Genomic DNA, 25873 nt, shown 5'->3' on the forward strand with positions numbered 1-25873 from the left:
GTGATGCATTGACCAGCATTGATCTATTGTGACGGCCCTTTAAGTTCATTACTAATGCCCGTTGCATCCAGAAAGTTCCAGATTCTTTGGGCCGTAATGTTTTGTACCTCATAGGGTTGCACTACGTGTCGCTCTATGTAGGTACTTCTTTTTGACATTAGTGGTCCACAAGAACAGAGAATGTGCATTGCAGTCTCCTCTGACTCCTGACAGAACCTGCATGTCGCATCTTGTTTCTTGCCAATTTGAAACATATGTTTGTTCAACTTGCAGTGTCCAGTCAGTATTCTGGTCACCGCGCAGGTTTTGTGCCTTTTGAATCCTAAAAGCTCCTTAGCAGTTTTGCTGTTGAACCCTTTGATCAGAGCTTTCGAGTGTTCTTGTCCTTTAACGAACTTCCACCAATCGATTGCTCTCGTTTTTTCTAAGTTGCTGAGCAGAGAATATGCATCTCGTTTTGTGCTTCCACAGAACGGTTCTGGGCCGACCAGAGGTGTGTCTGCGCCCTTTCTAGCAAGTTCGCCCGCTTCTTCGTTTCCGTTAATGTCGGAGTGCCCTGGTACCCATCTAAGTGTAACTTTGTTGGAGTAAGCCAGTGCATTTAGGTTTGTTTTACAGTTCTGGACTAGTTTTGAGTTTGACTCAAGGGATTCTAGTGCCAGCGGAGCAGCCTGGCTGTCTGAGTTGATGTAGAAATGCTGGTGTCTTAGGTTTCTATCCAGATTGATCTCCGCACATTTGTTGATGGCGAAGACTTCTGCGTGCAAGATTGAGGCCAGTGTGCCCATGCTAGCTAGCGCTCTGAGCTTAGATCTCTCACCATAGATCCCACATCCTACATCATTGCCTTTCTTGGAACCATCTGTATACCAGATGTGGCTTCCCTTTTCGACGTACATTTGGTTGTTGATCCATTTGTCTCTAGGAGGTATTTCTACTGTGTACAGTTTGGTGAGATGACATTCGGTGTGCGTGTCATCAGTGGGTATGCTAAGAGTTCTATTCGTAAAAACCCAGGCCTTTAGATCGGTTAATGCCTGAGAGCGCCATTTTGGCCTGTTTAGCGTGCATATTCTGTAGACGCACTGCTTGGCCTCCTTTTGCACCTGCAAGTGGAGTGGTATGATGTCCAGCAGTGCATCTAGGGCCGCTCCCGGTGTCGAGGAGTAGGCGCCTGTTACTGTTAAACAAGCCGTGCGTTGCAGGCTGTTTAGAGTGTCTATTGCTGTCTTTTGGCTGGTTTTGTTACACCAGACTGCGGAGGCGTAGGTGACAATTGACGTCACTACCGCTGTGTATAACCACATAGCAATTTGGGTCTTAAGCCCCATCTTGCTCCTGCCATTCGACAGCATGACCACATGGCCATTTTCGCTTTTTGTATAATGTTTCTCAGGTGAGGGTTCCAAGTTAACTTTTGGTCGAAGGTGACCCCTAGATACTTGACCTCTGCCGAGAACGGTATTATTTGTCCATTAAGTCTTGGTTTTGTGAGTTTATCGAGCTTCCGTTTCCTTGTGTATGGTTAAATGGCTATTACAGTCTTGCTCGGATTAATGGACAAGTCATTTTCTCTACACCATTTGAATATTGTGTTTAGAGCTCCTTGCATTAGGTTGGATATTGTGTTGAGGCAAGGGCCTTTGACGATGACTACAAGGTCGTCGGCATATCCTTGTGTATCAAAGTCTTGGCCTGACATGATTGCAAGAAGTTGGTCCACCGCTAGGGTCCATAATAGTGGGGATAAAACGCCTCCTTGTAGGCACCCTTTAGTGATATAAAATTCATGCTCTATATATAGTATTGATGGTCAGAGTGGCTACTCTGTTCGAGAGCATGCTATGTACCCATCTTTCGTCTACTCCCTTTGATTTCATACCATTGAGTATGGTCTCTGTGGGTGTATTGTCGAAAGCACCTTCAAAACATCAAGGAACGCACATAGAGCGGTTTGCTTTTCCTCTAGGGTTTTCTGCACCTTGTCAACCAGGTTGACATTTCGGCGACACGGCGGTTTTCAGTTGTGTCGCATGTTCCGGTGTAGGATTTGGTCTATGTTTGGGGACAGATTATAGCCCCTCAGCAACAGCCACCATGCCCTGTTGACTGGGGCTGGTCCAAACAACATGGTTATTCGGAGCCCATATGGACAAGCCTACCTGCGGCGGCTGCTGCTTGTTTAGAGCTTATTCGTTGCCGCTGCAAAACAAAATGCGCAAGGAGGTGCAACTGCGTTAAAAAAAACCTAAAATGCACAGTCCCATGGGCATGTAATGGCAATTACGAACAATATATATCTTATTTTAACCCGCATTTTTTGTCAAACATCTTCTATGTTAATTTTATCACATTTATAATACTTAACTCTATTAGCGAAAGTTTTCCCAACATCTTTATTTATATATTTAATTTATATTTGTATATATATCACGTCCAGAAGTAATTTATTAATGTAATCTACCACCAGAAGAATAACAACTTATCAGAAATCATCTAAACATACTTAAAAATCCTAAACGTTGCATACCGCTCTTACAATGCAGGTACGCCGCGCGACACAATACATTTTTTTAACAGAGTTATGAAAAAAAATGTTTGACAAGTTTACTATTCTGTATATTAGGATAACTGGGCTATTCACAGGTATTTTTTTCTAGAGCAAATCCTCATAGTATAAATTTTGTACAGGATTTTCAAAAAGTGAAATTAATAGATTTTTTTTGAATTTTGAATTTCTCGAATTTTTTGTATGGGTGAGTGAAAATTTAGTCACAGAAATGAATTCTTCATCCTCGAATTACACGAAAAAGACACCAAACTGGATATAGTTGCAAGATGTATGCAGATATAAAGCTTAGAGTGAGGCGCGCCGGAGGCACTTTTTCCCCCCCTCCCCTGCCCACCTGCTGGGGGGAACCTCTTGGCAACCGGGCTTAATCAGCTCAGGTCACCCCCAGGAACACCTGTTCCAAGCGGTTTGCTTTGTCTCCAAAATGCAAGGTCCCCTTAGAAAACGGGACCTTAGATCTCCTGCTATAAACCTTCCCCAAGAATCGCTCAATTGATAGGTGAAAACGGCATGAAAACCCGTTCAGAAGTTTTCGAGTTTATTGCGAACATACTTACACACAAACAGACAGACGCGGCGGGGGACTTTGTAGTATTTGTGTTTGTTTGTGTCTATGTTTGTGGGGGGTTTTGTTTGTGTTTGTAGGCGGGGAGAGGTGTACCGATTATATTTACTTACTTATAACTTTGCCCTTGACCGGTTTGGTTGGGGCACGGTACTTCGGGGCGCATTCAGAGGTCCCATAACTCTGTATAGCAGTATCTGTAATACAAGTATGTCAAAAATAACAGTCATGTTTAAAAAGTTGCATTGCATGACATCATTGAAAGTTTGTACGGAATTATCGGCACGAGAGTTAAACGAACTCTCACTTGACCAGTTTTATGTATCTGAACTCAAACTGATTTATATTTGTATTAAATTATTTTGATTACTGTTTGACCATTGTGTGCCAAGATAACCACGGAGTGGGTGCCCCATGAGACAAATTGGGGATCAACGGCGTTTTCGATGACATTTTGTCGTAAAGGGCCTCTGCGCTGTTGGCTTTCGGCCCCACGCACGCCTCCAAAGGTCCGGGACCATGGGGTCCCGAGATATGGACATACAAAATAAATAATAACTTACGGTACGTCGGCATGCTTGGCGATGCTTCCGACGTTTCGACATGATTCAGTACTGTACAACCCTCTTGCGTCTGGCTCCCTTCGCACGGCGATTCGCAACGAGACCAACGTTCTGGAAATATAATTTTTGTTTACCATTTCTTGCAAAATGTATAAGTAATGTACGGTCAATGTGGGCAAAGAGAATTTGAAATAGAGCAATATTGTCAAAGTAAATTATGTAGTACATTTACTGCCATCTTTCGACACAAATGATTAACACTTTTAGAACGCCATTTGACTTTGATCCTTATTTTTTCACTGATATGTGTTAAATTTGTTAAATGTCAAAAAGTATCGCCATCTACTCGACGATAGGCCAAAGGTATGGTGGTATCTTAACGAGCGATGGCTATTCCTCTATTCTAACTTCTCTTTGATGTGGGGAAGCTCTTTCGTTGCTTCTAACTCATGCGTTTGTTTGCATACTTCACTTACAGATCTGCTGTCCCATTTCAAAACCTAGTAAGGGACAAATTTCTCAAAAAGAGTTTTTCATGTTGTGCTAGAGTGGGTCCAAATAACATAAAAAACTCAGTTTGTGAAATAGGTTTTGAAATGGGACAGCCGAGATGGTCGGTAGATCAGAAGCAGCGAAGCTCTTCCTTTCTGCGTTCTATACGAATACCTACTTTTAAACAAAAACAAAAGTTCTTGCCCTATGGCGGTCTTCCCAAGTTGGGAATCCCAACCAAAAGTTTTATATTATCATAGGAATATCAGTTTCCTAGCTCACATTTAACTGTATAAGTATATTAAGTATAGTATAAGTAAGCTTCTGATAAACTTATTTATAACTAGCGACCCGCCCCCGCTTTGCACGGGTTAAGGCGCTCTTATAATCGAGTTTTACGTTTTCAAGGGGGTGAAGCAGACGCGTGGTAGAACGGGCAGGCGGGCGCCCCGCGCGGCGCACCGCACCATTCCCGCGCAGCACGTCTACGTCCTTATTCTGACGACATCGGTATTCTGAATTGTCAGTTCCGGGATTTTTTCCGGCAATTAATATTGAATAAGATTTATTAGCAAATTCGAATTTTGATGAGTACTTAATGAAATTAAAAATGGTAGGTAAGACGGTGAGTGTAAATAATTATTAATTATGTACAATATGAGTGTATACCGCGACAAACTGAGAATCTAATCAAATGATACCAAATCATTAAGAGACAAAAAATTGTACATATAGACATTAAAAATGTAATAGAGCTAGACCAAGAAAACTCTGCAACGATTTTGATTGCACACGCAGTGCAGTCTAACTCTAGCAGTCAATTTCGGGCAAGTAGGTAGTGAAAATAAGGAAGAATACTAGCAAAATTAAGATAATTTGTGGGACTATTGAGTTATGCATGGCTCCAATAAGTAGATAAAATTAGCGTGAGTGTCAGGATGGCGGGTGTACATCAACAAATGGAGCTGCGGTATACGTCAGGAGTTAGTGCTAGCAATGTGCCAAATGTGCGCCAAAATTGGAGCAATGTGCTCTTTAAACTCCAGAGATATTTAAGAAATAGATGACGCCCGCCATCCTGACGTCAGGTTGGCGGGCGCATTTCCAGTTCCAGCTAATGGCTGCCTACTCAAGGGTGAAAGTACTGCCTAAGGTTAGTGCTCGGAATGTGCTTCCACATGTATGAAGCACAATGAAATTCAGAGAGCAGTTAACGAGTAATATGGAATTTAATAAATATATATATAGACGCCTGCTTATTTTAAATAGCGATATCACATCTTCATTGCAGGCAGTTCAGGCGCACACAAAACATGCAGGCGCTTTACACAAAAAGTGATTAATACCATGATACTGGATACTTAACGCGTCTTAAGCCGAATTATTTATTTTATTTTATTAATAGAGTCATGTTACTTATTGAACTTGCGCGAATCATGCAAAAAAACTCGTTTAGGTACCGTAAAAACGAACACTCGGTAAAATATTTATATTACTCTACGACCAACTATGTATTACACACATTAAGTGTAACTATTGCTTGAAGCTAGAACGTTTTCTAAAAAAAATGTGTCTACGTTCACCCATTCAAGGCCAGCGACTCTGCGTATGTGGGACATGCTCAAACAGTTCCACAGGGCCAGTAACTCGCATGGGTCGTTCTACCGTTTCGTGCCGATTTGCCACTTTTTTGGGGATTTTTTTTATTTTGTAGTTACAGTGTAGATTTTGATATTGTGAATGTGTATACTTATTGTGTATATTATTTTAAGAAAGGCACCTATATACTAGTTATACTTTTGGAAAACAAATAAGGAATGTAATGAAGGCACAGATGGAAATGAAAAACCAAGGGATGGTAATAAAACACGAATAGAAGGAAATTAAATTAGATTAAATTATATAAATTAACTTTATTGGTCAAAATCAAAGTGATAATATTTTAAACGATGGAACCATAAATATCTTGGCTTTTAAAAAGTATATCTACCCTGTTGACCTGTTTAATATAATAATCTACTTTTTAACAATACTTTTTACGATGTTTCAGTAATCGTCTTCGGTCTCATTATTTGTCAGAACTAGAAACATATTTATAACTAGACGGGCCCGCAGCTCCGCTCGCGTAAATGAAATAAAGAGTTTGTCTTATGTTTAGTTAAATACCGACATTATTATGTATTCAACCCTGCCATGGTTTATAAGTTATTAACTGTGATAGCGATCTCAGCACTGAGGAGTACGAAGCAAGGAGGGAGGAACTGTGATAGGGATTTCTTATTTGTAGCCCTTATTTAGATAACTTAATTCACAAATTTCTCAAAAAATTATGTGATTTGATAAAAGGCAAGATTGTATTTTTTCATCTACGTAGGTGTTTGGTTAAAACTTGTTTCAAGATAAAATTATTATTTGATTTTATAAGCCTGGTTGCAAAAACGTTCATTAGATTAATTTCCGCCTTAAGACGAATATGGACGACCACCGCCCTTAAATCGCTTTTTCATACAAACGTAGGTAGTCTAGTCCTCATTTCCCTTTCTGGATATTAACATTACTTACTTCGGCTACGGTGACGCAACGACCCAAAGTGAGTCCTGGCCTCCGACACCAGATCACGCCATGTTTCTCGGTCTTGCGATGGCTCTCGCCAGTTGCCATGGCCGAGGTTTCATGAGCAGGTCTTGAGCAAACGTCGTTTCAGCGGTACCTGGGACGTCCACTCGGGCGTCTCCCATTTTGTTGTCCCAATCCCAAGTACGCTCTCTTCACGGCACGATCCTCTCCCATTCTCTCTAAGTGTCCGAGCCACCACTGAATTTAGCCGCTTTGGTCTCTCAATATGTTGCCACTATAACGGATCACATCCTTATTTCTATGGCAACAAATTATATTACGATATTTGGCTGACTGCTGACTGTACATTTGCTTATTTTCATCAGGTCGCTCCAAATATATAGGTAGATAAAGTGCATGTGAGATAACATGCACTTTATCTACCTATATAACTTACCATCAACTTTGTATTTTTGGCCCATCTCAGCCCGTTCCCCGGACGAATGACACTGTTGTTTGCCGAAGCCGTGAAAGTATATTATCTGAATAATATAACTCAAAAAGAAATTTAAAACAACAAAATACAAATTATTAATAATATGATAATATATTAATTTGATTGATAAGTCATATATGGCATAAGTCACTCGTATGGGCCCTAAAGACTAAGGTTGAGGTTGACAGCACTTTTTATTTTACTTCGTGTAAAAAAACGCCGAAATAACTGTATACCAACATGACAAACATCCTGCGAGGTCAATGACTGAGCTTCAATGGCGCTGACCTCAAACAAGAACTAATAACCCTTTTTCTGCAAATAAATATGATCATGATTATGAATAGCCGAATGTATTAAAAATAAAAAGCAAGGCCGAAGGCCCGGGGGAGTTTGAGATAGGGGTACATTTCTGTACAAGGTCAAATATCAATCTGCAAGAGAGCAGAACTTGGCTAAGTGAGGCCAAAGGCCGGGGTCCGCATAAACGCTGAAGGCCCAGTCCGTCTGAGATCACATTGCGCTTCCATAGAAGGCCTAACTGCGAGACAAGAGAGCTTGAAATTTAACCAATGTGATCTCGGACCCTCCTACGGCTTGACCTTTGCATTTTTCCTCGAAAGTGTGACTTGTTGAGTCTACAACCCTATGGAGTTTGATATTTATAATAAGTATTTCGATTATTGGGGCGTACTCGGTCTTTGGCCTCTATCTACACAGGGTTTTGGTGTTCCGTAGAGTACGCTCTTCGACTTCCAACGGCGTTAGAGCTCAATATCGTGTTTGCGGTCTGCTAGTTTGCTTTTTAATACACCACTATTTGTTCATCTCCAAGCTCTGCTGTCCTGCAGCTTTACCTCGGCCCGCTGTTCCCTTTGAAACGGCTTATCATGGTCGTGTCCGAAATGTAATATACTGTCCCACTTCATTATTTAAAAAAACAGCATCTGTCCTTTACAAAGACGGCTAAGTCACATTACCTACATCGATACTGGATAGTTTAAATTTTTGCCTCAGTTCTTTCCCGAATAATATATTTTATCATAAATAACGATTGTTTTTTATAACAATTTCTAGATAATTTAAGCTTTTTTAATTTTCATTTATGTAACCAGTTTTTTAGATTACAAATCTCATTATTATACATATGTTTCTAGTTCTGACAAATAATGAGACCGAAGACGAATACTGAAACATCGTAAAAAGTATTGTTAAAAAGTAGATTATTATTTAGTATTGTTAAAAAGTAGATTATTAAATTAAAAGTAGATTATTATTTAAAATATTATCACTTTGATTTTGACCAATAAAGTTAATTTATATAATTTAATCTAATTTAATTTCCTTCTATTCGTGTTTTATTACCATCCCTTGGTTTTTCATTTCCATCTGTGCCTTATACTTTTGGAAAACAAATAAGGAATGTAATATTCCTTATTTGTTTTCCAAAAGTATAACTAGTATATAGGTGCCTTTCTTAAAATAATATACACAATACGTATACACATTCACAATATCAAAATCTACACTGTAACTTCAAAATAAAAAAAATCCCCAAAAAAGTGGCAAATCGGCACGAAACGGTAGAACGACCCATGCGAGTTACTGGCCCTGTGGAACTGTTTGAGCATGTCCCACATACGCAGAGTCGCTGGCCTTGAATGGGTGAACGTAGACACATTTTTTTTAGAAAACGGTCTTGCTTCAAGCAATAGTAACACTTAATGTGTGTAATACATAGTTGGTCGTAGAGTAATATAAATATTTTACCGAGTGTTCGTTTTTACGGTACCTAAACGAGTTTTTTGCATGATTCTCGCAAGTTCAATAAGTAACATGACTCTATTAATAAAATAAAATAAATAATTCGGCTTAAGACGCGTTAAGTATCCAGTATCATGGTATTAATCACTTTTTGTGTAAAGCGCCTGCATGTTTTGTGTGCGCCTGAACTGCCTGCAATGAAGATGTGATATCGCTATTTAAAATAAGCAGGCGTCTATATATATATTTATTAAATTCCATATTACTCGTTAACTGCTCTCTGAATTTCATTCTGCTTCATACATGTGGAAGCACATTCCGAGCACTAACCTTAGGCAGTACTTTCACCCTTGAGTAGGCAGCCATTAGCTGGAACTGGAAATGCCAATGCCGCCAACCTGACGTCAGGATGGCGGGCGTCATCTATTTCTTAAATATCTCTGGAGTTTAAAGAGCACATTGCTCCAATTTTGGCGCACAATTGGCACATTGCTAGCACTAACTCCTGACGTATACCACAGCTCCATTTGTTCTCCACTTACTATTTTTCTAATTTTGAATTGACGAGTAAACGTCAAGCATTTAAAGATTGTAATGACAAAAAACACTTCTACTTCGACATTCAAGTAAGTTAATAGCTCAAGAAAATAAAAAAAAATCTGCGGAAATAATTCGTATAATTTTGAAAATTGGCACAGTTATACCTTGTGGTGTCCAGATAACCATACTTAATGTCCTCGAGCTCAGGGGGGTGAAACTTCAAAGAGGGGTACCTTATATATGGAAACTAGCGCAGTCAGCATTATGTTTACAGCAACATTTCCTCACCTGATGCTTCCATGTAAATCAACTAGATGGTGTAACCGCTTTGTCTGTGGTGTCTTAAAAAACACGCATCCAGGCCATAATTGTTAAAAAGAAAAAAAACTTTGTCTTTGCATTTTTATCACAAATTCCGTTTCAAGTATGAAACGTTTAATATTTTCAGTAATTTAGGTACCTCACATTTTTTAATCGTCTTAATATAATTGTATTTATATTAAAATAATATAATCGTTTTTATTAAGAACATTTAACTAAATAGTTTCGCCAAGTGCCTTACGTGAAAGGAAACGTTAAAACAAAAAACATAGTAACCGTCAAACTATAAAAGTCAAACAGAAGATTCTAATTTTTTGTAATTTTAATTAATAATTTATAGTATAATCACTATAAATTGATGAAAATGAGTGCGCCTGGGAGAAAGAAACGTTATTGCCTTTTCGGCTGTGCGAATTAAAACAACATGACTCCAAAACGCATCAATGCTTCGTGGCTCGTGCTAGCTAGTCAAATTTAAGTCCAAGTTTTAATAGTGGATTTGTATTATTTCGAACTAATTTATTATAATAAGTGGAACCCTTAGAAAATATTTTTTTGGTTTGTTACGCATGTAAGTAATGAAAAATAAATGATATTTTTACACATCGTGTTTTTACTTTTGCGACTAAAATATTCTTTGGTACCTATGAACATTTATAAAATACTGGTCTAGGTAGTAAATCGTCACTGAATGAATATGTATTATAGTACATAATATATTGGCGCCTTTTTCCTTGACCGTGTACAGTGCACTACAATGAGGTGTATTCATTTTTCACGTGATTGCTTTGCAAGAAGGTGAAAGAATGGAACCCTCATTGTAGTTCACTGTTTACGGTCAAGGAAAAAGGCGCCATAGTCTTTATTACTACTATGCATGTGTGCCACGCACACATACGTAAAGGTTTGTGACAAAAATCCGCTAGGAGCGTTAGTGTCGACGTTTTTTGACATTTACTCGCGAGTTGGCTCTCTTTTACTATACATATATTATTATACTCTTTGCTCGAGCTTAGCGGGTATGCTGAGGGTGTAGGGGGGAGGGGGGTGAAGGTACCTTTTTCATATTTTTGCTCATATCTCTAATATCTGTACGAATAGCATACAAAACAATATTAAAAGTTTTAACATAAAATTTCCTACAAATTTGGTTATTTTTATTTTACGTTACGATCAATACTTTAGGGCTGTTAAAGTTAACAAAGAGATAAAAAAGTCGATTTAAGAAAACTTCGTTTTTTCGTAATCGTTCATCATAAATCAAATTTTTAGTTTAGAATAAGCAAGAATATATAAATCAGTTACACTGACAAAGTCGTAAAATAAAAACTAGAAAAAATATTTAATAGGGTGGCTCCCTTATATGAAAAGTGGGCATGAAATTTTTTTTCGCTTCAACCCTGTAAAGTACTGTATTTACGTCAGTAAATCATACGATATAATGTATTTCCGGCACTATTCACAGTCTGTCATCGACTGACCCTAAACTGTCAGTGACGTCACCATGACGTAAGCTCTCGAGACGTCTATACACTACAAACCCTATAGGGTAGGGTGTCGTTGGATAGGTCTTTAAGGACCATTTGATCAGCATATTTTCGGAAATAATCGATCTGAAAGAAAAAATGTGTAAAAATCGTGAAAGTGCTTAGTATACTTTCAAGGAAAAATATAGCAAACCTGAACGCTCCAGCCGTTTTTGAGGTTTTGCAATGACTTAATCAGACTATTTTGACGTACGGGTAACTGCGGAACCCATACTGATCATGGTCCGACATGCTCTTGACAGTTTTTTTATGTTTCATGAGCAGGCTCCAATTTCACCACGGTGACAGGTGCGACAATTGTAAAACATCACTGTTGCTGACGTCACAGGCATCCATGGGCTACGGTTACCGCTTACCATCGGGCGGGCCGTATTCCTGTTTGCCACCATCATTGTATTATTAAAAAAAACTTTATTATATCGGAAAAAAACAGATATTTCTCTTGCTAAGTTTATGACAATTGTCACAAGAAACACGACAATTGTCACGAAATTCCGACATATAACTCATTTCCTGTCAAGATTCACCGACAATTCTACAAATATGTCGACTAGAAAAAATAATTCTTGTTTCGCGACATAATTGTAATACATACAATTGTAGCAAAATGCCTGTCATGTTTGTAAGTATTTCTATAGAAAATATTTTATAAAATTGTAATATGTCACCTGTCGCTTGACAATTGTCGCTCGACATATGTCACTGACAATTGTAGCCGTGGTGAAACTGGGGCCTGGTCGCTAAGTGTGCTTAATCTAAACACAAAAAATGATTTATGATGAACAATTACGAAAAAACGACGTTTTCTTAATTCGTCTTTTTTTATCTCTTTGTTAACTTTAACAACCTGTAGTTCCTAAAGTATTGATGTAACGTAAAAATAAAAATAACTAAATTTGTAGAAAAGTTTATGTTTTACTTTTGTTCTAAGTAATTATAATGCTATTCGTACAGATATTCTAGATATGAGCAAAAATTGAAAAATAAAGAGGTATCTTCAACCCCCGCTACATCCTCCACACACCCCCTACCCTCGAGGACTTTTAGTATGTCTATCTGGACATCACAAGGTATAACTATACCAATTTTCAAAACTACACGAATCATTTCCGCTAATTTTTAAAATTTTCTTGAGATACAATTAAATTATATTATCAACAAAACAGAAATGTACTTGTCTTGTATTCCTTTATTAGCCTTATTTTATATATTAGGACTATATCACAAAATCAATCAACATTTGGCATTATGTGCCTCATCCCTGTAGTTGCAGGCGTCCATAGGCTAGGGTAAATGCGGGTCGTATGATTGCTTGCCACCAGTGTGGAATAAAAACAACTGTATAAATAAAAACTGTTACAAAAAAAAAGAAAACCGACTTCAAAAAGGATAAAATAAAATATATTCCGTTTTTAAGTATATGCGTTACTAACTGATATGTTTGAAGTCGGTGCCAAGCCAAATTTGAAACATACCATGATTTTAGGGCGATCCGGTAACAATGTTTGCCATAACAAGGATTGCCTTACACGACAGCAATTATCATACTTTCTGTAGATACCTAAGAACCCACTGTCAATCCACCTTGGCGCAGTCCGTACCATGTTTGTCGGTACTAGTATAAAACCAATGCGATTGCCGATATGTTTTTATAACAGCAATTTTTACTAATTTTCGAACTGTCCATAGTACTCAGGTGTGGGATTGGGACTGAGTTATTTCCCGCCTCTTATCCAGAGAACTTGATTTCAAAATATAAAACAATTCAAGAACCATCTACAGGGCTTTAACTTTTTACCTGCATGGCAAATTTCACCAGTTTACATGGCAGTTGTTTAGCTGAAAAGGTGACAAAGAGACAGACAGAATTACTTTCACTATTATAATACCTATTAGTACAGTTGTAATGTGATTTATAGACATAACGCTGATTATTTTTGACCGGTATTGTTACTATTTGTCTTGGCACCGACTTCAAACATATCAGTTAGTAACGCATATACTTAAAAACGGATTATATTTTATTTTATCCTTTTTGAAGTCGGTTTTCTTTTTTTTTGTAAAAGTTTTTATTTCTCCATTTTTAATTGTAAGGCATTGTTAACAGCTTATGAGTGACGCGTGACGCATGAATGAAAATAATAATGATGCGTATCACTAAATTCGTAATCATTCCTGTCACTACAGTGCACAAACACAAAATCCATCCTCCGCCCCGCCACTGACCCAATCCCTCAACCCCCAGATCACTCAACCTCACAGCACATCAACCCCTGATCACGGAACCCCTCGACCCTGAAGCCTGAACCACCAACCCTTCAACCGCCATTTCCCGACTCCTCAATAGCCTTACCATAAGTCTAACACTGACATATTAGCTTAGCGAGTGCGTAACTTACTTTCTATGCGTCTCGCTCGTACTGGCATCCTATTAGTGCGAGCGAGATGTATAGAAAGTAAGTTACAAAGACGATAGCGAAGATGTAGTGTCAAACTCGTGGTAAGGCTACAGTTGTACTTCATCAAATGGGTTATTAACGGGAGGAAATGTTTGAGTTACTATAAAAAACAACGATGTCGCCATACTCGTACCTTTAAAAATTGAGGAGTTCTCTTATTTCCTTATGAATTCCGTCACCAGATTATAACCAACAATATTATGGGAACACCTTGGAGGTAACTTCGTTCAAACAAAAAAATATATACTCAAATCGGACCACGGGTTCCGGAGTAATCTACACTTATAAAATCATCATCATTTATCATCAACAATCATCATCATCAGGTCCACTCCATCAAATTAGTGGTTTTTAAGAGGAAATGCTTGATTTGCTTAAGACAATACCCAAATCACCATACATGTGCCTTTAAAAATTGAGGAGTTCCCTCAATTCTTCACGGATTCCATCATCAGAACAGCACCAGATTAATGTGGGACGCTCTTGGAGGCAGTTCCCTTCAAACAAAAAAAGAATTGCTCAAATCGGACCACGGGTCCCGGAATAATCGCTGAACGTCGTACATTTTAAGAAATCGTCATGATTATCATCAAAACAATCATCATCATCAGGTCCACTTCATCAAATTGGTGGTTTCGAAAGAAAATGCTCGAGTTGCTTAAGAAAACACCCAAATCACCCTACATGTGCATTTAAAAATTGAGGAGTTCCCTCAATTTCTCATGGATCCCATCATCAGAACAGCACCAGATTAATGTGGGACCACCTTGGAAGTACCTCCTTTTGAACAAAAAAAGAATTACTCAAATCGGCCCACGGGTCTCGGAGTAATCGATGAACATACATAAAAAAAATAAAAAAAACAGCCACAACCGAATACAGAACCTCCTCCTTCTATGAAATGGAAGTCGGTTAAAAATGGCTATAAAGCATTTTTGGAACAAAGTTCCATATCGCACGGTACGTACTTGGCGGATGGAGGCTAGGCGAAAAAAGTATAAGAGTTTTCCGTCACGAGTTTCCATCACGACTCTTTCTTAACTTCGTTTCAACCGATTGTCCCATGACACTCGCTTTTTTTTTATTGCGATAAAAGTTTAGAGTGATCAATTGTACTTACACTTATTTTCCTTAGGATGTAAATACTTAATCCAATTAAACACAAAACCATTATAGCCATTTTTCGACCAATTCCACAAAAACGCATGTAGGTATCTCGGAAACTACGTGTTGAAATGGTTACCACCATACACTAAACACTCCCACATATTTGAATCCTGTATATCTATGTTTAAAAAATATTTAATTAATTGATTAATTTAATAGCCTTTTAAAATATGTTTACACAATTTATCAATCGTGACTGAATTCCGGATTGGTTAGATGGGTATGTGCCTTTGCTGCTCAACTTGTTATAAAATGACAATATGACGGACGAATGTCTGAAATGTCACCGTATTTAAGAATTATTTTGCTTTTCTTCGTAAGTATGTTGAAAAACATTGTGTGTATAACATATTTGCATATTTATACTGTGATTACCCATTTTATGAAACGTCCGCTAAAATAGCATAGGTCCGACGCCGACAGTGGTCACGGGCGTACTGGCGTGAGGAATGGGCGCAAGGTATTGCCGCGTAGGGTCTAATTTAGTAGGCAAAATGTTGAATTCATAAAATGATGAATGAAAAAATTACCGTATCGATAAAAGGACAAGCAATAATGAAGATTTACTTAAAAGCTATCGACTGAAGTAAGTTTCATATACATTTTCGTCGTAGTACTTCTAACATAAGGAAATAAAGACAGTGTTAGGCATGTTTTCAACTTAAGATTCTATCGAGAAAATAATGAGCCGTCGTGTTTCTGACAAGCAATAACGTAGTTCAAGGACTGAAGTTATACATACTAGAAAATAATGCATGAAATCCTTGTAAAAGTCTGTAAATATGGTGACAAAAAAGCGCATTTTACTACACACCGCGCCTTAACAAATTATATACCTAAACGTTCCTCAAGAATCACTCTATTGATAGGTGAAAACCGCATGAAAATCCGTTCAGTAGTTTTTTAAATTAATCGCGAACAGACATACAAACACACAAACAGGCAGACGCGGCGTGGGACTTTGTTTTATAAGGTGTAGGTAGTGATATATAAGTGACATACATACGTTTGTCGTATCGTATGCGAGATGGATTTGTGTAGGATAGATAGACTGGGTACGTTTACTGTAACAATTTTACCTAGAGCGAGTTTCGTAAATGTTCGAGCTGATTCACATAAGAGGAGACCAATTAGTACATACCTCGAAACCTAAAATACAGTTTGGTAATATCAAAGAGAATAGAGCGTATAGAGACGGATTGTCAAAAGTCAAAAGATTGCACCATAATCTTCTCGACCGATGGCGCCATAACCTTCAGCCTATTCTCGAGTAGATGGCGTTAATATCAATATTTAACAATGATTCGGTCAAATTGTGTTTTTTGAAAAACAAATTATAGCCAGCATTCGATGAATGTAGTATGATACCTTTGGGTATGGTGCTTTACGCACACTAGCGTCCCATGCCCTCCCCCTGCCACAACCCCCCCCCCCCCTTTTAGCGAGAAATATCTCCCGGTTGACAGTTTTTTTTTATGTTTTGGGGAAAGTATACAATATAGGAAAAAAGACGGAGAAGAAGGAAGAAGAGAAGAAACATTAGAACACAACTTGACCGAATCACAAGTTAACACATATCAGTGAAAGAATAATGATCAAAGTCAAATGGCGTTCTAATAGTTTTAATCGTCTGTCAAAAGATGGCAGTAAATGTACTGTAGCTACACCATTTACCATGACAGTAACTCTCTATTTCAAATTCTCTTTGGTAATATAAATACCTTGCAATGTTTTTACAGCTTCATTTTCAATGGCACGCTTTAAGACATTATTACATTTGCAGGTGTTTTTTACTTGAGTTCCTTTAGAGTTCCTCAAACTGCAATAACGAACAATCAGATTAGTAAAAATAACTTTACATATAGTTTGTCAAAGGGCTGCCTCATTTCAATCATAGACAGAGAGAATCGTACTAAATATTCATCTTTTTTTTCAAAATCCGGTTGACAAAACTGGAGATAAAAGATTGAAAAACCGATAACCGTTTGTCTTATAATTCTATCTATAGTGCAAAAAAAGGAGATACGATTCAAAACTAGTCAAAAATCGATGAAAACCTCGGGTAGCCCCTTAAATCGGGAATCGTGGAGATCAAAGGTAGAGTTCTTTGCCCAGCAGTGCAGCAGCAATTTATAAAAGCAGTATTAGGGACTTATCAGAAAATTGTGTACCCAATTAGCGTTGTCATATCGCTCATAGTTCATGAAATGAACACCTTGAAATTTAATGCTTAATAGGCTAGATGATTAATTTTTATTTATGATATCAATCGATCAGGTTTGTTTTTAGGATCAAATATCTATATGGGACCCATTACATTAAAGCAATACAAAAGTCAGAAATGATAGTCAAAGTCCGACAGTCGTACTTCACTCGCGAAACGCTCCTAACAAAACGATAAGTGAACGTGACGTCAAGGTCACTAAGAGTCCATCTTGAAGTATGAACAAAACAAGAACATTGCGTTTTTGTCGGTGAAATATTGCGTTTATGTATATAGTTGCTATACAATCTTTTTTTGGATAAAATGTAAGAAATCGAATGGTATCCTTACTTATTTCCTTTTTGGAAGTTAAAAAAGATACTTAAATTTTGAAACTTTTAGGTCCTATATTTTTGAATTATTTCCATATATTATTTTAATATCCACATTATTGTGATAAATTGTTCATTTGCTATCTATTTTACAAGATTTTGTTATAAAATTCAACTTGTGTCATCATCCCTATTATCGTCACAAAACTGACAGTGATTATAATTAACTTTTCTTAACAACTCACACTAATTGGATATTCTATTTTCTGAAAACTCCCATTAAGGAAACAGTTCATAGTTACTCACGAATGCTCCGAATTACTACCATTCTTTACATTCATTTGTATCATTTTGACCTGGAAGCATCTATTTACCATACTATGGGAAGAGTCTTCTAAACGTTCGTCTTCATCGTCACTTCCAAAAGTTTGACATTCCTCTCGTTTCTTTGGCTTTACTTTCCATTCATGGACACAAGGTTGTACGATTTTTATGTTACAGTGTCTCGTTTCTAAAGATTGTGTACCTCCTACATTTTTAATAGCTCCGGCTTGCACGATTTTTTCTTCTTCACTATCTATCTCCTCGTCTGACTTATAGTTGAAAACGCCTTCGTGTTGACATGGTGGCTCTTTTTCTAGTTGATTTTTCGATTCAACTTGAATTAATTTTTCTACTTCTACGCAATTTGTGTCTGACATGTTCAAACCCACTCCGTCAGAAAACGCAACAGCTTGACGTTTTTTTGCAATGTTGCAAGGTATTTGCGATATAGTCTTCAGCCTTTTACTAAAGTTCAACATTTTACCTTCGGTGTCACCGTTGATGTTTTTATTGTCTGAAACTAAGATAATTTTAAATGTATTTAAGTATCGAAATTACTACAGCGTTTAAAATATCAGTATATTTACATATTTGTAAGACGACGAAGTGTTTTTCAAAAACTATTGAATATAAACCTTTTTCCTTCCTTTATGATACATATATATATTTTTTGTAATTATAAAACGTATAAAGTCTATTAATTAAAATATAAATACTGAGCAAACACGTACGTAAAATGATAACCTCTCTGGCTGACCGAACATCATACTGTCTTCTTTTATTTTGGTGCTCCGTTGGGGTTGATTTTAGTTCAGCCGTCTGAATCTGTACTTCATTGTTTGTAGATTTTACTTCATGGTCTAAGTCCTTTTGTTTTTTCTAAATGAAATAATGGTAAGACAAACATTTTTCAAAATCGTTTTTTTTTTGTTTAGTAGATAATAGATTGTAGTAGCGGGACGTGCAACATAAAAACTCGACTTAATATTTTTTCCAAACCCTTAAGTTTAGCTATGTTATAATAACAGGCATGCCGATGGAAAGCAAGTTCTATGAATGTCTAATACATAAATATATAAGTATACTCACTTTTTGCGGAGACATATTGGGGTCAGGACCCATAACGCAATCATATTTGGCCATCCTTTTATAAGAATCTTCCTTTTCAAGACTGTGAGATTCTCTGTAGCTCCTAGTATTATCGTTAACATTGCTTCCTTTTATAGCGTTCTTTAAATCTTCTTCTTTAAATCTACACTTTTTTCTCCTTTTATGATTAGTAAAAACATTATAAAGGGATGGTTCGTTTTTCAAATTGTTAGAAAATAAATGTGGTGAATGAGTCCTTCTTCTTCTTACACGAAGACTTTCCCAAAATCCAAGTTTTTTGGTATTTTGGCATCTTGTTTGAGCGGCACTAATTTTAAGGTCACCGTTGTTTTTAATTTCTATATCATTGACGTCGTTCGATTCTTTGGAAGGACATTCATCGTCGCTTGTATCTGCTTCAGACCGTATAACAAAAGCTTTCTCTTTTCTAGAATTGCTTAAATTGTGCGAGTAATTTTTACATTCATTCACCTGCTGCGCGGATTCTAGACGACTTTCAAAACCCATCGCATCGCGCGATGCTTGTTTCTTTTCTTTAAGCGACGTCTTAATGTTGACTGGTGCGTTATTTCCTTCCACGAAACCGCTGGAAGTGTCTTCTTCAATGTCACCCATGACATTATCAACCGATTTATTACTGAAAAATTTACTAACCATTGACATAAGCCCTAAACCTATATCACTTTTATTTCTGCGATTTCGTTTCTTGCAAATGAACCTCTTATCACAATTTATTCTAAAATACTTTGATCTTTCTATAAGACAGTTAGTTATTGATTTCTTGATGTCCAAGAAGCGTTTTACATTACGCCTTGTAGACCACAAATTTTTAGTCAGTTTCGTCAATGTATGTTCTTTTCTTTCTTGGGCACTTTGTATATATTTCAAAATAGGTTCGGATTTTTCAAAGTTGAAGTCTGTCTGTAAATCTGTATTTCGTATGGCTTCCGTACTATTCGCATTCCTTGCGAAGCCTGGTTGGTGAAACAAAATTCGAATTTCCTTTTCCGAGGTTTCGTTCCTTTCTTTAGTTTTATCATGAAACCGATTGCATTTATTACGTCTCGCTACAGATATTCTGTGAAATAGCTCAGAAGGCTGGAACATTTCCATGACAAGATATTCGAATGGTTTGTGTTTGGTTGGAACGTTACGTTTGTATTTATTACAATTCTCATCCTTTGTAGTTAGGAGCATCATAATTTTTAAAATAGCACCTAATTTTCGTTTGGGAAATGATATGCCGTTTACTGTAACATCTGTATCTCCAATAACTATTGGAGCTTTTCTACTTTTGTATAACGGCGATAAGTTTGCCTTATCCTCATTACTTTGAAGAATTTTATCTACCGTTATTTCATCTGTCATATCAATCTTATTAAGTTTGAATACGGCTTCGCTCTTGATCGGAAAATCTCCATCAACTTTATGTAGACTAAAAGTATTATTACATTTCAATTCAATCATTCCTTGTTGAGCGTAATCTTTGTTCAAAAAATCACAATCTAAGAGCGGTATTGATTCTTGATTACCACTTCTATATCTTGAATACAAAAACACGCTACTATTGCTTTTCTTATTACGATTATTCGATGTGCCTTTTTCATCTTCATTTATTTCATAATCCTTGCCAATGGAATAATAGCAGATTAGATGAAAAATTAGAATTACAAAATACATAGTGGTCCAGTCGCCATCAGATATATTAAAGCGGCCAAGGTGTTCACAAATATCCGAACAAAGCCTATATTATCATGAAGTTAAAGTATAAGCACCTTGTTCGCTCCGATTTATACGATGGCGACTGTACCAAAGAGTTATTGATCTTTGATGGTAAGTACTTGCGTTCCCATGAGAGGTATATTATCATCACCGTCAGAATCAGAACCGTCAGTTCTATTGTCATCAGAGGCAAACCTAGGGGAAGTCAATAAATCAATTTAGTTATCAAAGTAAGGCGGTTTTTCATTAATAACTTGTGAATCTTGTGATACACTAACGAAGATTCTTATGATAGATAGGATAACTCGTACAATATAGTACAGTCAGCCAAGAAAGCGGTTTACCACTTTTCGACTCTATCAATCAGATGATAGAGTCGAAAAGTGGTAAACCACTTTCTTGGCTGACCGTACCTATGACTATAATCTTTTCAGAGTTATTAATGTCGCGTGTCATGAGTGAGCGAGATGGATGTGAATGGGACTGCGGACATCATGGTTTTGAATTTTAATGTTAAAAAGTAATTGTTGAATTCGTTCTTCAATATTGCTCATTTTTAGAAGCAATTTTCATATTTTTAATTTTTCCGCAAAATTTATTATAATATAATTATGTTCGTGACCAAGTGTGACAATAGTGGGGGAGGGATCAATAAATCTAGAAATTCGTGTAACGTAATGAATGGCTTTCCCCTTATTCAAGTTTCCACTTATTGGCGTAGTGGCTAGGGTTCCTGGTCTTACTTTTCCAGGCTGACATCGCTAAGGTCGCCGTAGTCTTCGGGCGAGTAGCAGATCGTGCAGAGCTGACCGATGTCTATGAAGCACCGGGCGCAGTACACTCCGGGGCACGAGGGCGTTTCACATCTGAAAGAATCGAGTATGTAGGCTGTATGTGGTTCTTTGTCTAACCAGTAGGTAGTTTACGCTTGACCATTACATTATGCGGCATGTTCTTTATTCGATTTTACATTTACAACTCTTTTTCTGTTAGTAAAACTTTTGTTTGTTACTATCATTAATTATTTCCAAGTCTCTGTGTGTAAGTGTACCTATAGAGTCTGTGCGGAAAGAGAAGAGTCGTGGAATGTATGGGGCCCAATACATTCCACGACTCTCCTCTTTCCGAACAGAATCTAGTAAGAATCAACCCATTGTTTTTGATATTAGGTAGTTCGTAAATTTTTGAGAGGCATAGTTAGGGTCAAATTGACCAACAAGTTAACGGTTTAAATAAATGGCCGCTGTGGAGTGTAGACTGTAGCTTTTTCGTGATGTGGGGGTTCGTTGGGAGAAGCGTAGAAATCCGCCGCTGGAGCGCGCTGGCCGCTGTGCTGTCTCGAAGTCCGCTATACCTCCATTTACCGGTATATGTGTTGTGTGAAATGAAAACACATATATTTGATTTATTCACTTGGAGAGTGTTCAGGCTGGTATGAGTGAAGCTCTCTTGATGTCTCTGATATCTCTGAATAAGCCACGAAACGGCTCTGCCTTATATAGTAAAACACAAGGCCGTTTGGTACCTTCTTCAACTAGTGGGTGTATCATGCAGAGTCAGTAATGTATATTTTTGCCAATCTCGTTAATTATAAGCACGTATGAAAGGAGCACGAATCCTAGACTTATAAATAGGTACAATATTAAGCACGTATGAAAGGAGCATGAATTTCTAGACTTATAACTAGATATAAAACATTCCACGCAATTCATTTGACATAATATACGAGCACAAAGTAAAACATGATATACAAAAGTAAAAATAGTAACCTAAACGTAGAGACTAATTAAACACATACATGAACCCTAATAGCTATTTACGACAGTCTCCCCCACGTGTGCCAACACCGTCTTCATGCGCGGAGTAAATGGGGATAAGTCTAGAAACTGGGCGGCGGACGTCACCTGCGCGTGTGCGAACAATGGCCACTCTCACATGACCATCTGGGCCAGGAAATAGCTGGGCGATTACGCCTCTGGGCCACGTTCCTCGTGGCATGGAGCTATCCGCAATGATGACTACGTCACCTTCATGCAGTTTTCTCACGTTTTGATGAGCACCGGGCCTGGGGAGGAGGCTGGGTCGGTATTCCCGCTGCCAGCGCCTCCAAAATTGGTCGGCTAGCGTTTGCGCTGTTTTCCACGAAGAGAGCGACATAATTGCGTCTGTGAAGACACCCAGTGGCGACATGGCACTTGATCGACCGATTAGAAAGTGATTCGGCGTCAGGGCTTCGATGTCTAAATCTGGATTCACTGGTGTCAACGGTCTGGAATTGACTATGTGCTCTGATTCTAGCAGTAAAGTATGTAGAACTTCTTCGTGGGGTGCTCTTTCTTTCAGTACTACTTTTAATGCGGTTTTAACGCTGCCCACGAGCCGCTCCCAGGCACCGCCAGCGGAGGGGTTGCCGGGTGGAATTTTCTTCCATTTTATGGCTCGCTCGGTCAAGAAGGGCTTGAGACTGTCGGGCAGCGTGTTTTTGGCCTCTGCCAGTTCTCTTTCCGCGCCGTGGAAGTTGGTGGCGTTGTCGGAATAGAGAACCGTAGGCGTGCCGCGTCGCGCTATCATTCGGCGTAGCGACAGTATCATGGAGGATGCCGAAAGTGAGGCGGCAAGCTCCAGATGTACAGCGCGAGTTGTGAGGCATGTGTATAATACACCCCACCTTTTCTCGCGGCGGCGGCCTATCGTTATGTGCATGGGGCCAAACAGGTCTACGGCTGCAGCGGTAAATGGCGGCTGATTCACTTTTAGCCTTTCTGGCGGCAAGTCACCTATGGGAACTTTGATTGGCGTTCCCCTATAGGTTCTGCACCATTGGCATTTATGCGTTATATAGCGAATGCTACCGCGCAGCCCGATAATGTAGTACCTTTGTTTCAACTCGTTGATGACGGTCGCGTGGTTGCCGTGATTGTAGAGTGCATGAAAATGCTGTACTAATAACTTGACGAAATCTTCTTTCGCATGTAAAACAGGCATATGCGTGTTTTTATCGATTCTAGCATTTAGTACGATGATTCCGTTTTTGTCAAGTTGTACAGCGATTTTGTATAGCGGAGATTTCTTCAGGAGTGGCCGCCCAGTTTCCAGAAGCTTCATTTCCTCCGGAAATGCAGCATGTTGACTCCGTCGGATTAGCAATATCTCTGCTAAATCTAAATGCCCCTTATTTATCTCTATATCTGTTTTCTTAGCGAACAATGCGGCTTTGAAAACCTCGGCGGCAACCAGAATACTAGCGGTGGCGCGAACTAATCGCACGAACTTTGAGAACCTACACACCTCCGGCAGGTACTCAAACCTATTCTCCGCGACGCCTACTGAGCATACGAGTTTATTAACGCGTTCCTCGCCCGTATCGGCGACGGGCGTAGGCACTTTTTCGGTCGGCCAATGCTCTTTGGATTTACGTATAAAATCGGGCCCTATGAACCATCGGTGGTTCACTCCGAATTGCGCAGGTACTCCACGAGTCGCGTCGTCAGCCACGTTAGCTGCACTAGGCACCCAGCGCCAGTTGGCGGGGGTGGTAGTGTTCTCGATTTCTGCTAACCTATGTGCTACGAACGTTTTATACCTACGTGGGTCCGAACGTATCCACGTGAGCGCCGTTTTAGAGTCAGACCAAAAATACTTGTCCTTTATTACGTAATCTGACTCCTTGACTATGGTTTCCGCTAATCTAGTAGCTAGTACGCAGCTCTGCAATTCCATCCTCGGAATGCTAACTACCCGGAGAGGTGAAACGCGGGCCTTAGCGGCCACTAACGCGGAGGTTCTAGTCCCCTCGGGGTTGATGCTAACTAAATACACGGCCGCGGCATATATTTTTTCGCTCGCGTCGCAAAAAACATGCATATATGCCTCCCTATTAAATGCGGGCACGTGTCGCGGAATCTCTAAGTCTCGTAATTGTTGTACGTTATCAATGAACGATCGCCAAACGGGTGCGAGTGAGACGGGTATAGGCGAGTCCCAATCGATTCCTGTCCTCCATATTTCCTGCATTAACGCCTTGCCTAAGACGGATATGGGGCTTACGTAACCGATCGGATCAAATATCGACATCGCGCTACTTGTTACCTGTCGTTTTGTAGGTAATTTCTGACCGTTAAGTACGTCTTCGGGCGTATTACGAAAGTTTACGTTGAAACCTAAGGTGTCACGTTTGTGATTCCATTTCAAACCTAAGGTACGTTCGCTTTCGTTCGCGCCTAACAGCGACGTTTCCTGATTGCTATTAACTACGTCAGCAATTACCGCAGGATGGTTCGATGCGAACCCGCGAAGCTCGAATGACGCGCGCATATTCAGCTCGTAAACTTCGTTTACTACGCGTCTCGCTTCCTCTTCAGACGTATCGAGGGCGATCAACATGTCGTCCATGTACGTATTCTTTATTGTTTTTTCCGCTGCGATCGGAAATTCTTTACTATGCGATTTTGCGTTTTCGTTTTTGACGTATAGCGCGGTTGTCGGCGACGCTGCCGAACCAAATATAAGCCGCTTCATCCTATATTCTTGCGGTTGGGAGGTACGGTCCTCTCCCCTCCAAACGAAACGTAACGCATCACGATCCTGCTCAATTATTTCGATCTGGAAAAACATCTCTTTGACGTCGGCTATTACCGCGATTTTACCCTCGCGGAAACGCACTAACACGCCGAAAAGTGATTCTAACAGGTCGGGGCCAGCTAACAGCGCGCTATTGAGCGAGCGTCCATAAGCTGTTGCGGCCGCGTCCCAAACTAATCGCATTTTCCCGCGTTGCGGGTGAAAAGTTGGGAAGTGGGCTAGGTACCACGTCCGGGGTGCCTCGGGGGGCGGTCGCGAGCTCATTTTCTCCGCGTAACCTTTGTCGAGCAAGTTGTTCATATGCTTTGCATATTCGGCTTTAAGTTTCGCATCGCGGTCTAGCTTTCGTTCTAGACTGTACAGCCGTTTCAATGCTTGCGCTCGGTTATCGGGGAGTTTCTCGTCATCTGACCGCCAAAGTAAGCCCGAGCGATACCTTTGCTCCCCCGGTATCTTTTCGCAGGTGGCTTCTAACAAATCTAGCGCACGTTGGTCGGGGTCGGCCCGAGGTAATTTTTGCGAAACGCCTAATGACTCTATGTCAAAATGTCGTTTCATC

At 39.0% G+C, this 25873-nt stretch overlaps 2 protein-coding genes across 2 annotated transcripts in view; both read right to left on the minus strand.

Annotated features, from left to right (window-relative positions):
- The window catches only part of LOC134801033 (uncharacterized), a 338387-nt gene that overhangs the window by 176908 nt on the left and 135606 nt on the right, over positions 1-25873 (minus strand). The window lies entirely within an intron of this gene.
- Positions 1-25873, minus strand: part of LOC134801062 (uncharacterized) — a 79008-nt gene that overhangs the window by 14971 nt on the left and 38164 nt on the right. The window contains exons 12-19 of the mRNA XM_063773591.1: positions 21477-21599; positions 20853-20928; positions 18991-20637; positions 18633-18780; positions 17884-18421; positions 16764-16861; positions 3701-3811; positions 3251-3334 (exon numbers count right to left, since the gene is read on the minus strand). Of these exons, the coding sequence (XP_063629661.1) occupies positions 3251-3334; positions 3701-3811; positions 16764-16861; positions 17884-18421; positions 18633-18780; positions 18991-20637; positions 20853-20928; positions 21477-21599 (2825 nt within the window). The remainder of the gene's footprint in view (positions 1-3250; positions 3335-3700; positions 3812-16763; positions 16862-17883; positions 18422-18632; positions 18781-18990; positions 20638-20852; positions 20929-21476; positions 21600-25873) is intronic.

This window comes from Cydia splendana, chromosome 21 (genome assembly GCF_910591565.1).
Source record: "Cydia splendana chromosome 21, ilCydSple1.2, whole genome shotgun sequence".
Taxonomy (NCBI): Eukaryota; Metazoa; Arthropoda; class Insecta; order Lepidoptera; family Tortricidae; genus Cydia; species Cydia splendana.